The sequence below is a fragment of the Cervus elaphus genome, chromosome 11 (genome assembly GCF_910594005.1).
Source record: "Cervus elaphus chromosome 11, mCerEla1.1, whole genome shotgun sequence".
NCBI classification, from domain to species: domain Eukaryota; kingdom Metazoa; phylum Chordata; class Mammalia; order Artiodactyla; family Cervidae; genus Cervus; species Cervus elaphus.
In genome coordinates, this window is record NC_057825.1 from 88519347 (window position 1) to 88535417 (window position 16071).

The 16071-nt window shown below is 42.1% G+C and overlaps 1 protein-coding gene across 8 annotated transcripts in view; it reads left to right on the top strand.

Moving 5' to 3' along the window:
• The first annotated feature begins 7749 nt into the window (after positions 1–7749).
• Positions 7750–16071, top strand: part of SRD5A2 (steroid 5 alpha-reductase 2) — a 48193-nt gene continuing 39871 nt past the window's right edge. For 3 of the 8 annotated variants that reach the window (XR_006343620.1, XR_006343621.1, XM_043918312.1), the window contains exon 1: positions 7754–8096. Coding sequence is in view for 6 of the 8 variants with exons in the window: in XM_043918312.1 (XP_043774247.1) it covers positions 7816–8096 (281 nt within the window). In the remaining 2 variants the exon portion in view is untranslated. Of the gene's footprint in view, positions 8097–16071 lie in introns of all 8 variants that reach the window. The other 5 variants (XM_043918316.1, XM_043918315.1, XM_043918314.1 and 2 more) reach the window with 3 other exon arrangements.

Here is a 16071-nt window from a genome sequence, read left to right on the forward strand (position 1 = left end):
GGGACAGTCTCTTTAATAAGTGGTGCTGGGAAAGCTGGAAATGCAAAAAAATTTAAATTGGACACCTTTCTTATACTACTCAAAAATTAACTTGCAGTGGGTTAAGGACTTTAACATAAGATCTGATGCCATAATTCCTAAAAGAAAACAAAGAAGCTCCTTGACATGAATCTTGGCAATTATTTTTTTTTGATATGACATCCAAAGCACAAGCAACAAAGAAAAAATTTAACAACTGGGACTACATCAAACAAAAAGTCTTCTGCACAGCTAAAGGACCAGTCAACAAAATGAAGGCAACATATGGGATGGAGAAAATATATGCAACTCATATATTGGACAAGAGGTTAATATCCAAAATATATAAAGAACTCGCACATCTTAATGATGATGACAACAGCAACAGACAACTCAATTAAAGAATGGACAGAGGAACCAAATAGAAATTTTTGCAAAAAGAAATACAAATGGCTAATAGACAAATGAGAATTTGCTCAACATCACTAACCATTAAGGAAAGAAAAATCAAAACCATGATGAGATATAACCTCACACCTGCTAGAATAGTTATCATCAAGAAGAAAAGAGATAATAAGTGTTGGCAAAGATGAGGAGAAAAGGGAATCCTTGTACAGTTACTGGAAATGTAAATTAGTTCAGCTACTATGGAAAACTGTATGGAGGTTCTTCAAAAATTAAAAATAGAACTGCCATAAGATCTAGCACTTCCACTTCGGGGTATATATACTAAAAGTATGAAAGCTGGATATCAAAAAGATATCTGCACGCCTATGATTTTTACAGCATTATTTCTCTTTTATAAAATTTGGAAATATATCAGCCATTATTTCTTTGCCTACTTTTAATATCCCCATCTGTGTCTCTTGTCCTTGTCTGTTACATTGTAGAGATTATGGGTTATATTATTTTTCTCTTATGAATATCTTTCCCTTTGTTTTAGATGGTAATTTCCTTGGCTGGGCTTGAACTTCAAACTTCGTTTATTCTGTCTCCATTCAGAACTTTTGTCTTAAGCTGAATTGCTTTGAGTCTGTTCTTCATGTGTGCAGATGTGGTAGACAGAATTTGTGAATTCCCTCTCTGGCTGTTTGCTTCCCAGGAATATGGTAGGTTTTTCCCCATGTGTCCTCGTTGCTTCTGTGTAGACTAGTCAAATTGCACTTAGTCCAGGCTAAGAGTCTCACAGAAGAGGAACTTATGCCTATAGCTGTCCACATCCCCCTTCCATGTGAACACAAATGCCCCATCAGTATCTGTCTGCTGCTGTTGATTCTCCAGTACCCTCAGGTAGTTTTTCCTCTTAGGTTTTTATCATTGCTTTCTGCTGTGTGTGTGTGTGTGTGTGTGTGTGTGTGTGTGTGTGTGAATATTAGTCCATCATGATGTCTGGCAGCAAATCTCCTTATCTTCATTTTTGAAGGGTATTTTCACTGGATATGAAATTCTTGATTAAAAAAATTTCTTTCAGCACTTTAAATATTTCATTGTCTTCTGGCTTGAGTATTTTCTGAGAAATCTGTTGTACTTATTGCCTTTGTTCCTATATGTCCTTTCTTCTGGCTACTTTTGAGATTTTCCCCTATGTGACTGGTCCTCAGAAATTTGGTTATGATATACCTTGGTGTGATTTGAGTGCGTATGTTCATCTTGGTTGAGGTTTATCAGGGTTCTTGAATCTGTAAGATGGGGTTCTAATCAAATCTGGAAAGTCTTCAAATATTGTTTCTTCAATTTTTTTTTCTGTTTCTCTTCTTTTTATGGGATTCTATTACATATATGTTAGACTTTTTTATATCATCCCACAGGCCACTGAATCTCCATTTATTTTCTCCTCCCCCTACAACCCCAATATAGTTTTCTCTGTGTGCTTTCTTTTAGATAGTTTATTACAAAGTCTTCAAATTCATTAATCTTTTGTTGTGAAGTGTCCAACCTATGATTAATCACACCCAGGGAATTTTTCACTTCAAACTTTTTTCATTGTTCTTAATATAAATTCCATTCTTATATCTTCCATTTATCTCATTATACTCATTTACGAAATCCTTAAGCATACTGAGTATACTTAAAATAGGTATTTTAGAGTATTTGTCTGTTAATCCAATATCTCTCATTGGTAGGTCTGTTTCTATTGACTGATTTTCTTCTTGGTTATGTGACACACTTTTTTTGCTTCTTGACATATGTATGGTGAAGAATTAAATTTATCCAAAGAGTGATCGAGTCTTTATGCTAGCCACTTGTGGATAACCTCTAAAACCTTGGGATGAAGAATTTGGTTGGTCTTTCCCTGTTTTAGAAAGTGGCCTTTAAATCCTCGGAATTTCCTGAGTAATAGGAGTATCTCTGCTATTAATGGAGGCCCTAATAGTTTATTCTAGGTAGATGAGTCAGAAGGACATCTGGCCATGCCAGAATGACCAACGGTGTGATTAGAAGGTTAGCATTTTGAGCCACATAATATCAGCCTGACCTCTGAGGAGCGAAGGGGGCTGGAAATTGAGTTCAGTCACCTGGCCAATGATTCAACTGATTGTGAATGAAACCTTAATGAAAAATATGGACACCAAAGCTTGGATGAGCTTTCTTGGTAGGCAAGACACTGCATAGGTTACACACTGGTATACTGAGAAGGCAGTAGATCCTGGCTCCATGGGGAGAGGACAGGAAAACTTCGTGTTGAGACCCCCCCCTCAACACAATCTCTCCTTTTAACTGGTTCTGATTTATGTCTTCTTGCTATAGTAAAGCTGTAATCATCAATATAGTGCTTTCCTGAGTTCTGTGAGTTACTCTAGTGAATTACTGAATCTGAAGGATTAGTGGGAACCCCCACATTTGTGGTGAGTTGTTCACAAGTATTGTGGCCTGGAGACCCCTGAACTTACTGTGTCTGAAGTGAGGGCAGTCTTGTGGAGGACTGTGTCCTAAACCTGTGAAGTTTGGCTTAAGTTGAGTAGGTAGAGTTGGAAGTCAACACAACATGTCTAGCAACTTGGGGGATGCTGAATATTGTGAAGGCTACATTGTTACTTGTCTGTTTTAACTATTTTCCTTTAAAGAGGGTTGGACCTTATTAAATTACTTGTGACTCATCTTGATCTTTTTGGGGGAATTGATATAACATTTTTTTAGGAATGTGGGGAGTTCACCTTTCAGTGTCCTATCTTTTTGCCATTTCATACTATTCATGGGGTTCTCAAGGCAAGAATACTGAAGTGGTTTGCCATTCCCTTCTCCAGTGGACCACATTCTGTCAGATGAACTTCCAGATGTTCAAGCTGGTTTTAGAAATAGCAGAGGAACCAGAGATCAAATTGCCAACATCTGCTGGATCATTGAAAAAGCAAGAGAGTTCCAGAAAAACATCTATTTCTACTTTATTGACTATGCCAAAGCCTTTGACTGTGTGGATCACAATAAACTGTGGAAAATTCTGAAAGAGATGGGCATACCAGACCACCTGACCTGCCTCTTGAGAAATCTGTGTGCAGGTCAGGAAGCAACAGTTAGAACTGGACATGGAACAACAGACTGGTTCCAAATAGGAAAAGGAGTACATCAAGGCTGTGTATTGTCACCCTGCTTATTTAACTTATATACAGAGTACATCATGAGAAATGCTGGGCTGGAGGAAGCACAAGCTGGAATCCAGGTTGCCAGGAGAAATATCAATAACCTCAGATATACAGATGACACCACCCTTATGGCAGGAAGTGAAGAAGAACTAAAGAGCCTCTTGATGAAAGTTAAAGAGAAGAATGAAAAAGTTGGCTTAAAGCTCAACATTCAGAAAACTAAGATCATGGCATCCGGTCCCATCACTTCATGGAAAATAGATGGGGGAACAGTGGAAACAGTGGCTGACTTTATTTTTCTGGGCTCCAAAATCACTGCAGATGGTGATTGCAGCCATGAAATGAAAAGACTTGGAAGGAAGTCTTGGAAAACTTAGAAGGAAAGTTATGACCAACCTAGATAGCATATTAAAAAGCAGAGACATTACTTTGTCAACAAAGGTCTGTCTAGTCAAGGCTATGGTTTTTCCAGTGGTCATGTATGGATGTGAGAGTTGGACTATAAAGAAAGCTGAGCACCGAAGAATTGATGCTTTTGAACTGTGGTGTTGTAGAAGATCCTTGAGAGTCCCTTGGACTGCAAGGAGATCCAACCAGTCCACCCTAAAGGAGATCAGTCCTGGGTGATCATTGGAAGGGCTGATGTTGAAACTGAAACTCCAATACTTTGGCCACCTGATGCGAAGAGCTGACTCATTCGAAAAGACCCTGATGCTGGGAGGGATTGGGGGCAGGAGGAGAAGGGGATGACAGAGGATGAGATGGTTGGATGGCATCACCAACTCAATGGACATGGGTTTGGGTGGACTCTGGGAGTTGGTGATGGACCGGGAGGCCTGGGATGCTGTGATTCATGGGGTTGCAAAGAGTCAGACATGACTGAGTGACTGAATTGAACTTAACTAGGAATGTGGTCTTCACTTTAAAAATAAATTAATCCTATCACTAAAGCATGACCTTCTGGGATCACTGCTGAATTTTCCAGGTGATTTCTCTTTTTCTCTCTGACACACACACCAGCCATACCCCAATCGCCTCTTACATCAAGCTTTCATACTTTGGACCATTATTCCCCTGCCCTAATCACCCCAGTGCCAGGTACCAGACAACTAGAATTAGCCCCTACAATCAAGAGCACATGGAAAATATTCAAACTAGCCAATCCTAAACCTGCTTACCTAACCCTGTCCTTTCCTTCCTGCAGAAACCACAATAAAAGGTCTTGTCCACATTTTCCTCTCACTCCCTCTGCCTCCTGACTGATCCTGATTCTTCCCTATGTGGTGTTGTATGGCTTGCTGTGTCTCCCATTTCTAGGGATCTGTGAGTATAAACTTCCTTCATGATGGTCATTTCCGTGTCTGCCAGATTAAAACAAATCTTCAGTATCACTAACACACACAAGGTAAATGCTGTATGATTATATTTATGTAAGTTTCAAAAGCTGGCCTAAACATTTATGGTGTTACAAGTCAGGGTGGTGGTTATTCTGAGAGGGGACGTGAGGAGGCCTGAGGGGAGCTTCTGCTATGCTAGTAATCAATTTCCTGATTTAGGTGCTGGTTGTAAGAATGTATTCAGGTTGTGCAAATCGATCAAGTTGTATATTTCTAATTTGGGCACTTTCTTTATGCATGTAATATGGAGCAGTTACATTATTGGTTCCACTATGCCTCTCCCCGTATCCCTGTCCTTTGCAGTGTAACTGCAATACTCTCCTACTCTGACCTTGGAATCCATAATGTGACTTGATCTGGACAATAGAACAAATAGAAAGTAAAGGTGTACTAGCTTTTGGCCTGAGCCTCAAGAGGTCTTGTGTGTTTCTTGTCCTTTTATGCTTCTGTTATTGAGATTGTATAGATGTGATGGGGCTAGCTCACTCATGCTAGGATGAGAGCCATGTGGAACAGAGCTGTCTCAGCTAAGGTTCTCCATCCAAACCCAGCCTGGAGCAGGCCTCTCTCAGTTGCAACACAGATGAATAAATGAGCATAGTTAAGGTCAGTTGAGCCTAGCCTTGAACACCTGACCTCTATCTGACTCACAGATGTGTGATCTGAAGTTAACTGACTTCTACAACAGTTTGTTATGCAGCAAAAGCTGACTGATACAGTAGTGGAAAAAGATGATGAGGACCAAAATTAGGCAAAGTTGTAAGAAGGGAGAATTGAAACAGGAGAAATTTAATTTTTAAAAAAGTATTCCATCAAACTGGGCTTGAAATGTCACATTACCTATTATCCTGATATGGTATGGTACCAAGAAATCTAGTTTCCCAGTCTGCAAGCCAGCCTCCCAGGGAGGCTGTGGCTGTATTGAACGGAGAAGAGGAAACTGGGAACACATAGGGAGGATCTGGGTGTGGATGGAGGAGAGTGGAGGGGAAGATAAACGAGTTTATTTTTGGGTATGGTGGAATTTGAGGTCTCTGAAGGAAATCCGAGTGGAGTTGTCCAGCAAGGAGGAAATGCAGATGAGAAGCTCCAGTCTTTGCTGGAGATCTAGATTTGAGTGTTCTCAACTAGAAGGTAGTAAATGAGGAATCTGGAACTGGATCTGGAAAGCCAATGCAGACACAACTCTAGGTAGCTGTGAGAGCTGACGTCTGGTCACTCCATGGAGAGTGCTTCAGGTAGTATGGGTGGGTCCTACATGGTGATCAACTGAAACTGCAGCGTATTTACAATTTAATTTTTAACCTATCAGGAAAGTGATAAATACCTCTTCAGCAAGCAGAGGGCTCCCTGTCACATTAAAGCATTACCATACACCAGGAATCAGGAAACAGCCTCAAACTGAGCAGTTGAAACGCTGTGTACCTTTCGTTGGAATACCTGGTAGGAAATGTCAGGAGTGGATGGAGAAATATGAATGGGGCTCCTGAGAGGCAGTTAGTGGGAGCAAAAGGAGAAGGATGAAGGAAGCACCCAGGAAAATGGATAGAGGGAAAGGGAAAGATTGGGGTGGAGCCTGAAGTAGGGACAAGAGGAGAAAATTAATAGGGATGAAGCAATCAAGGCAGATGGGACAAGAAGACAAGAAGATAAACAGTAGGTGGGAAGAAAAGGCCACCCTTGGCGGAGGAAACTGGGTTGAAGAAAGAAGAGGAAAAAGGGGCACAGAGCATATGAAGAATGCAGCCAAGGAAGCCTGGGTATGGAATCAGAGATGGGAAAAAGATATATTTTTATTTTTTGACCATGCCCAGTGGCATGCTGGATCTTAGTTTCCCAACTAGGGATCAAACCCCTGCCTCCTGCAATGCAAGTGCACAGTCCTAACCACTGGACCACCAGGAAATTCTCAGAGAAGGGAAGACGAAGCAGATAATGAAGGAAATGGTGAAGGATGAGAGACGCGCTGCAAACAGCAGGGAGAGAGAGAAAGAAATGCGTCTTAAGAGTTCAGAGCGCAGCTGCAGTTCGAATGGCAACATGTGGAAGTCGATTCATCCACCCTAGATGAGGGACTAGCCTCTTTAATGCAGAAAGACCGCGGAGGCAGTAGGGATGGGGAGAGGATGGTAACTATCTGGGGGCGAGGCGGTGCGAAGGGTCACTAACCGAGGAACGCGGCTTCGGGACACAGAAAGCCTGGGGAATGTAGGATGTACCCGGATGCTGGGCCCCGGGTTGGAGGAAGGACGCAGGGCTGAGTGGAAGCAGGAGGAGAGCGAAGGAGCACACGGAACCGGAGGGGTTGGGGAGACCCTGGTGCTGATTGTCAGTGGGTGGGGGTTGCGTGGCGGCCACACACTGTGTGTTACGGCCGCAGAATCACCCTGGCTAAGTCGTACCTGTGCTTTTCTCTTATTTCCTAGTCTCAGAAGTTGCAGCATCAGAGGCTGATGGGTGAAGAGCAAATCTTCGAAGGGCACTTAGAAGCTGAGAAGGTTGGCAGGCGATGGAGAGGGCGCGCGCGCGAGCGAAGGCGCTAACATGGGCTAATGGAAGGGCCCGGGACACGACGTTGGCTCCACGAAAGCCTTCGTCCATTCTCCGCCTGGCTGCTTCCCAAAGTGCCAGCCTTGTGAAAGGGGCAACGCTGCGAGCCTAGCCAGGGCTGACCGCACCGGGATGGGAGGTAGGATGCAGGGGCGGGAGCCAAGGCCGAAGGGGCGGACGCGGGGTGGCGTCTAGCTCTCCATAAAGGGACCGCGGGGGCCTCGCTCTCTTCTGTGCTGGTAGCGGCCACCGGCAGGGAACACGGCGCGATGTCTGCTCGCTGCCAGCAGAGTCCGGTGCTGGCAGGCAGTGCCACTTTGACCGCCCTGGGGGCACTGGTCCTGTACCTCGCGAAGCCTTCCGGCTACGGGAAGTACTCGGAGAACCTGATGCCCGCGGCTGTCCGTCTGCCCGCCCGCGCCGCCTGGTTCCTGCAGGAGCTGCCCTCCTTCGCGGTGCCCGCGGGGATACTCGCCTGGCAGCCCAGCTCTCTCTTGGGTCCGCCTGCGACTGTGCTTCTGGGCCTCTTCTGCGCACATTACTTCCACAGGTAGCGTTTTCCTTTGAGGGCGCGGAGTGGAGCGCACCGCCAGGCTCCCGGCGTCCAGGAGCGCAGCGCGCGGGGCGCATGGAGGATCGCAGAGAGGCAGTGCGGGCGGCTGCAAGGAGCGTGGAGTGCGGGGCCGGGGGAGCATCCGGCAGCGCGGGGCTGCGGGCCGGACGCGGGCTCGTGGAGAAGCGATCGCGGGCAGACGCCGCCTCCGCTCTCCGCGGCTCCGAGCGCTTCTCAGGTGTGCTGCGAATCCTTTGACTGCGCTGCGGGAAGAGCGGGGCGGGAGGCGCCCTGGAAGGCTCAAGCTGGGCAGAGCTCTTGGCCCAGCGGTAACCTCTCCGATTCCGCGCGATCGCGTGTCGCCTGTGGCGTCTTGCCCATCTCCCCTTCTCGTTCGTTCTTCACCTTTCCTTGACAGGGTGCGGGCGGGCTGGTTTTGAGGTCTTGAGGGAGCCCAAGTATTGGCATTTTCCGAAGGAAATGTAGCTCAGAGGCTCTGGATCAACTTATCTCGTTAGGGAGATGGGCAGAGCCAGACTTAAATGGTGGGAAAGAGAATGCAATGGGAACCCACGGGCCTGAGGGAGAGTCCCACTTCTCCGGGCCCACGGAAAAGGGACCGCGCTCACCACCAACCCGTTTCATGTTCCCCTGGTACATAAGTGTGAATGAGTTGAAGTTAACTTAGAGCCCAACTGTTCTTCTGAATGAAAACAGTCCCAAGTTCAGGAGAAATTTACCTTCTGGTCTGAAGACGGAAAGGAAAGAAACCAAGGGATTTCAGGATTTGGAGAATGACTGCTCAAAAGAGACTCATAGGGGAAGGAACAAGCGCTTGATTCAGTTGCCCACCATGCCGAGTCATTTGCCTCCTGCAGTCCCATGTAGCCCCGTTGTAACCTTGTGAGATCTGCATTTACTGTGCCCATTTTATAGACAAAGAAACTGAGGCTGTTTAAGGTTAAGTGGCTGAATGAAAATGATACAGTTAGTGCCCAGCCAAATTAAAATCTAAGCCTGCGAAACTCTGTGGCTCAAGACCTTCCCACCATGCTACATGGGTAGATATTCTGTAAGGAGAAAACAGAATTCATAGACAGAGAAAAGTTGCCAAACCAAACCAAGAACTGGAACAGAAGCACAGCCTTTTTTGAATAGAGAATTTATGGGATCAAAAAATCAAGGAAATCTAGGTTAGGCATTAGGGTAAACAATTTGTCTCAAAGCTGAAAGGCATGATCCTCTCTCATAATGGATCATGAAGGAAAAGCGATGCCTCATTTTGGGAAAAAGAAGTGTAGAAGAACAAGTTTTAAACTGTCTTTTCTTATAACCTCTTCTTATCCTCTGGATCTTTTTTATTGGGTAAGTTTAATATTTAAGCAATTTAACTGAATTCTCACTCTTTTAATAATTATTGCCAAGCAACCATTTTATAAATGGTTGTCCTTTCTGGATTTTATTTTACCCAGCTTTAAGTGGTTTAATTTGCACAGAAAGAAAGACTTTAGATGCAGAAGGCTAGAGACCAGCTTTTGACTTCACTTGTTTTCTGAAAGCATATTTAACAGAAAAAATGTGATTTTTATCAGAATGTTACTTTTAGAACCATAAACAATATTTTTATGAGTTCATTTCATCTTACAGTAAAGTTTAGTGTTTTCTTACAATCCTTTTAAAAAAGAATTTTAGACTTGTTTTTAAAGCCAAAAGGTACTTTTCCTTAATAAGTTATGACAAGTACATTAAAAGAACCAAGGAGGTAATTACTTATAAAATGAATATCGACATACTGTTCATCTTATTCAGGGGAAATTTAAAATATAAGTAAAGGATTTGGGGACTAAGTCTGCCTGCAGGAAAATTCCCACTGAAAATGCAACTCTGTGTGAATGAGTTGTCCCTAAGGAATGAAAATGTGATGTTTTGTACATCATTCCCCTTGTGTGAACTCTTTGAGTCCACTGGACTATTGAATCTGTTATCATTTTGAGTGCTTACAAGGGGTTACTCCAAGCACTATTTGAGTTATTTATAATCCTCATACCATCCCATTAAGGAAGTTCTATTATCACTTCCATTTTGCAGGTGGGAAACTGGGGCCAAAAAATGATTAAATAACTTGCCCAAGGTCACACAGTAAGCAGGGAGCTAGGATTTAGGTCCATGGAGTTTGAATCCAGATCTCAGGCTCCTAGCTACCATGATAAACTGTTTTATATTTGTTCTTGCTATCTTGTTCTTGCCCTTTAAAAAACTATATTTAGGTTTAAAGTTATTTTTTAAGTTATAAAAATAATGAATGTTTACTATAGAAATTATGGAAAGTACAAAAGTAGAAAATTTTCAATAATTTCAGCACCTGAGTACATTAATTGTTAATGTTTTGGGACATTTCCATCAAGGCTTTAATTTTTCTTGGTAGATTTTTATACATGCTTGCTATATGGAATATATATAGATTTTAGTTCTACCTGAGTACTGTCCATAATAAAAATTTCCCACATTATCATAGAATCTTTGTAAATATCATCTTAGTGGTTGCTTGTTATTTCATTTATCCTAAAAACAATAATTTATTTATCCATTAATTTATAGTTTTTGAAATAATTTAAATACTTTTTACATAGAAGTTTTATTAAATGGGACAATTTGTCTTTTTGTTTAGGCTAGGTTAAATAAGGCTAATGATGTACATTTTTGCATCCAATATTTTTTCAGAAGTCAGGACCATTCTCTTAGCCAGGATTCCCAGAAGTGGTTCAAAGATATGAGCATTTTGGCTTTAGGTTTTAGAAGTCATTTGGGTTGATAGTGAGGACACATTAAAAGAAAAAGCTCCAGACTGTCTTGGTTTTATCCTGTCCTGTGCATAGCTATGACGCAGAGAATATGATGAAGGGAAAAGTGTTCACAAGAAGGCTGGTTTATCTGTGGCTTAGACTCTTTTGCAAAATGTCCTTTGGGGACTATTCAGAAAGCAATATGTCCCATAGGATAAAAGGTGAAACTCTTTGTACTTTTCTCCATAGAAGGATGACATAGTAGAATGTGAATTTCACAAGGGCAAAGATGTTTGTCTCATTTGTTCATGGCTGTGTCTTGGTGTAGAAAGTGACGGTACGTAGCTGGTACTCACTAAAATTTGTTGAATGCATGAATGAACTCTTCTTCTGACATCAGTAAAGGCAGTCAGAAACGTGGGAGAGCTAGCGATGACTTAGGAATCATTGCTGAGATTGCATGACTCGGTCAACTCAGATCATTCTCTTCCCTTCGGAATCTATTGTTGTGGATATTTGGATGGTTTAGCTACGTGAAAAGGACTGCTGTGTAAGCATGTTGCCTAATCCCATGTCTAAAGTTGTTTAAAGTCCCAATTTTCTCACCTCTTGTTGACTTTGATTATAGCCTGGAATGACACTTTGCCCCTACTCCCTGATCGATCATTTTCTCCACTTGCTGTGGTGTTTCAGGCAATAGTCATCACACCACCTAAGCCTGGGGGAAGTTGAAGTTTTTTCAAGACTTGGGTGTGACCTTGGTGCTTAGATGAAAAAGAAAAATCTCTTTAAAAAAAAAAAAGATTTTATTTTGTAAAAGGTTGATGGCAATTTGACCTTCCATGAGGCATGCCCAGAAGCAGAGTGTGATGCACACATTAGAATCTATTTGACTTTGGAGAGAACTTTTCTGTAGTTTAGATGCTGAAACTAATGATGTTTTCTATTCAGCCAAGTACAGCGATGGCTTCAGTAAGAGGTCTTTTTGCTTGATTGCTTAGTTCATCCTCCAGAGCATGAATCCTCCATCCTTCAAGACTCAGATTATCACTTCCTCCAAGAAGCCTTCTCTGAGTCCTTTCTCCTTTTGTAAATCAAGATGTGGTACCATCCCTTGGGCTTTCATAGCAGCCAGGGTGGCCTTCCATGAGGCACTTCATACACTTGATCATAATTCTCTGTTTTAAAGAAATGTCACACCTGTCCAGGCTCCTCATTCTGTAGAAGCAGAGCACCACAGAATTCAGTCAGTTAGGGGCAGAGAAGGGACTGGAACTTGAGTCTCCTGTCATGCCTTCCCAATCTCATGACCTTCACACGTCTCCAATATCCAGAAGTAATCAAACCTTGTGAAGGAAATTAGTGATTGGCTAAAAATCAGAATGATGATTAATGTAGCCATTGGAAACCATCTTAACAAATCTCTCCTCTTACACACTGAGAAGAAATGCCCACACAGAATAAACTGAATTCTCGTGGTCACTTAATCATGTGTTAAGGACATTCATGAGGCATAATTTGGATCAATTAAGATTAACTGAGAGATTCTTTAAAATGGGGGTCAGCAAGCTTTTTCTGCAGAAAAGCTAGATAGTAGCTATTTTAAGCTTTGCAGTCATACAGTCTCTGCTACAGGTACTTAACTCTGCTCTTGTAGCATGAAAACACAGACAGTATGTAGAGAAATGAGTGTGGTGATGTTCCAGTAAAATTTTATTTACAAAAACAGGTAGTGGGCTGTATTTGGCCTGTGGGTCATATTTTGCCAGTTCTTCCTTAAGAAAACCATGAGTAGCATAGCTTTACATTTAGTTCTCTGTTAATTCTATCATAAAATTGTGTTAAATCCTGTATAAAAGCAGTGGACATAGTCTAGGAAAATTCTGCCACCTTTTAATAGGAATTTGGTAGTAAATCTCATTTTCTGAGGATTCCTGGGTTCTGAGTCCTTTATTTGAACCTTTGTGGGAAATAGTAGGAGTCTTGGAGTTTACATTCTAAATGGGGTGACATCATAAGCACATCTGAAACATATACAGCTATGTTTGCCAGAGATGTAAACAAGTTTTAGAGATCTTGACCACTTTTACCACACTGAAGAAGGGACCAACTTCTTACTCATTTTAAGTCTAATTTAATGTCACTTAAAAAGAACAATCATGATAAGGAAACAACGATCCAAGTTGGTGAAGTGATGTGTATGAAGTTACATGGTGAGGAAGGGGCGGAGTGGGGCTTGAACTTGGGTCTCCCAGTTCTTTATCAGAGTTCCATGAGCCCAGAACTGTACTGGGCCCTAGGGGAATACACAAAAGAAGTACAATAGCTGGTCCTTGCCCTCCGGGAGGAAGGCAGCAAAACACATCACGGTGTGTCTGACACTCCATCTGGTGTGAAAGCGTGGTGGTGGCAATGTCAGTGTGAGAGGCCCAGGACAGGTGGGAAAATGCAAACTGAGGGACGTGTGGACCACGGTCACGCTACTGAACGTGCTGAGGTCTCTGGTGCCTGTCTGAGTGTGCAGATGGGTGGGTGGGTTTTGAGGAAGCCCAATAAAAGACACCCCTCTTCCCCTCCCAAGTTCATATCAACTAAGAGACCCAGGAATTGGGCAACTAGAAACAAATTACCACCCTTATTAGTGGTAAAGCTTATTTGGGGCAACATAGTTTCCATTTTGAATCCTAACATTGCCCCTCAGAAATACTCAGCAACAATGATGACTGAATACCACAGGCCTTACGCAGTGGTGCCTGTTCTGGAAAGACAGCAGAGTGAGAGAAGGCCTGAGCTGCAAACATTCCTTGAGAAGTCCTGCTTTCAGATTTACCATTTATTCCTCCTTTCCTGAGGGGAAATAAGTGAGGGAGAGTGGAAAGGCCAGGAGAGACACTCAACTGAAGGGCCCTCAGTAAGCACGAGGGGCAAGATAAATATTTTCTGTTACCACATAGACCATGAAAATTGTCTACCTATTGATTTTTGCCAGAGCCTGGCAACTTGGTTCTGGAACCCGGGACACGTCCCATTTTGCTTTTTGACTCCTTGCCACATATGGCAATGGGGATGGCAAAGGCTGGATGCAAGATGTTTAAAAAGTTGCTGCGCTCAACCCAGCAGCCTTTGAGGAGACTCAGCTTAGCATGGGAGCTCTAAATTTTAAAACCCTCTGAACTGGGGCCAGCAGTGCAATTTGTCTTCCATTTGGTTATGGAAGGGGGATAAAGGAAGGAGAAACCAACATTTATTGAGCTCCGGGTGTTCCTGGAATTATGTTATGTGTTTTATATCAGTTATCTCATTTTGTCCTTGAGACAATTGCTGTTATTAATGTGATTTCACAAATAACTGCACTCTGCCTGATTGTGGTGATTGGTGGGAGTGAAGGGGAGTGATGAGCAAGCCTTTAGCTGATCCTCAAAGGATGGTCTATTCCCAGGTTTGTGAGTGGGAATGAGATGTTCAGTCAGGAAAGGGGGTTATTTGGTAACCTATGACTTAAAATTGCCCTATGCACCATATGTGCTCCATCTTAGAATACCTCTCCTCTTTTTAATATCAAATTTCTTTTTTATCATGCCATAATATCTGATCCTACTATCCAAGCCTTAAATCAGTTCTGGGCCATTTTCAAGATTCTCCCATTATACTTACTTCTTGTTGTCAAGGCTGATCCTAAAAGTTACTGTGAAGAAAGTAAGGCCATTTGCATTTGACAGTTTTCCTATTTGAAAGTGAAAAATCCCAAATCCTTTTCTGCATGCATTCTTTATGTCTCGCTCCTGCCTCTATCTGTCCTCTTTCAACAGCAGTGCTTGGTCTCACTTCAGTCTCCCAGTGAATGTAATTTACTTACTAAAAGTTATCTATCTGATAAACAAATCTAAATGCTAGTGTGTTGGGTCCTTTGTTTTCTTGTTATTGAATTTTGAAAATTCTTACATATTCTAGATACAAGTTCTTTACCAAATATGTGCTTTGCAATTAGTTTCTCCTGGTCTGCATGACTTATCTTTTTTCATTCTCTTAACTGTATCTTTTGAAAAACAGAGTTTTTTAATTTTGATGAAGTCCAGTTTTTCTATTTGTTTTCATGCAATCTAAGAAATCTTTACCTAGTCTAAGGTCACATGGATTTTTCTCTTATTTTCTTATAACAGATTTATTGTTTTAAGTTTTACATTTTTGTCTATGACTTATTTTGAGGTAATTTTTATATAGGGTTAGAAATATGAATCAAAGTTCTTTCTTTTGCATATGGATAACCCATTGTTCCAGTACCAGTTGTTAAAAATACTTTTCTTTCTCTAATGAAATTGCTCCTGCACCTCATGATATGAACAGATACTTTGCTAAAGAAAACATATGAATGGCAAATAAAAACAGGGAAAGATGCTCAACATCATTAGTCATTCAGTTCAAGTCAGTTTCGTCACTCAGTTGTGTCTGATTCTTTGCAACCCCATGGACTGCAGCACACCAGGCCTCCCTGTCCATTGCTAGCTCCTGGAGTTTACTCAAACTCATGTCCTTTGAGTTGGTGATGCCATCCAACCACCTTGTCCTCTGTCGTCCCCTTTTCCTCCTGCCTTCAATCTTTCCCAGCATCAGGGTCTTTTCCAGTGATTCAGTTCTTTGCATCAGGTGGCCAAAATATTGGAGTTTCAGCTCCAGCATCAGTCCTTCCAATGAATATTCGGGACTGATTTCCTTTAGGATGAACTGGTTGGATCTCCTTGCAGTGTAAGGGACTTTCAAGAGTCTTCTCCGACACCACAGTTCAAAAGCATCAATTCTTCGGTGCTCAGCTTTCTTTATAGTCCAACTCTCACATCCATACACATACACATACAATCTCACATCACATAGTGTGATCTCACATCAAATTAGTCATTAGGGAAATGCTAATCAAACTACATGGGATATCAGTATGTTTCCATTAGAATGGCTACAGTAAAAAGACGAAATGTACCAAGTGCTACTGAGGATGCGGAAGACTAGAACACTTACACATTGTTGATGGGAATGTAAAATGGCAATATCCTTGGAAAACACTTTGAAGTCTCTTAAAAAGTTAAACATAAACATAACATGTGACCTGCCCATTCCATTGCTAGGTCTTTTTCCAAGCAACGTAAAAGCATATGTTGACACAAAGACATATACAAATGTTTCTAGCAGCTTTATTT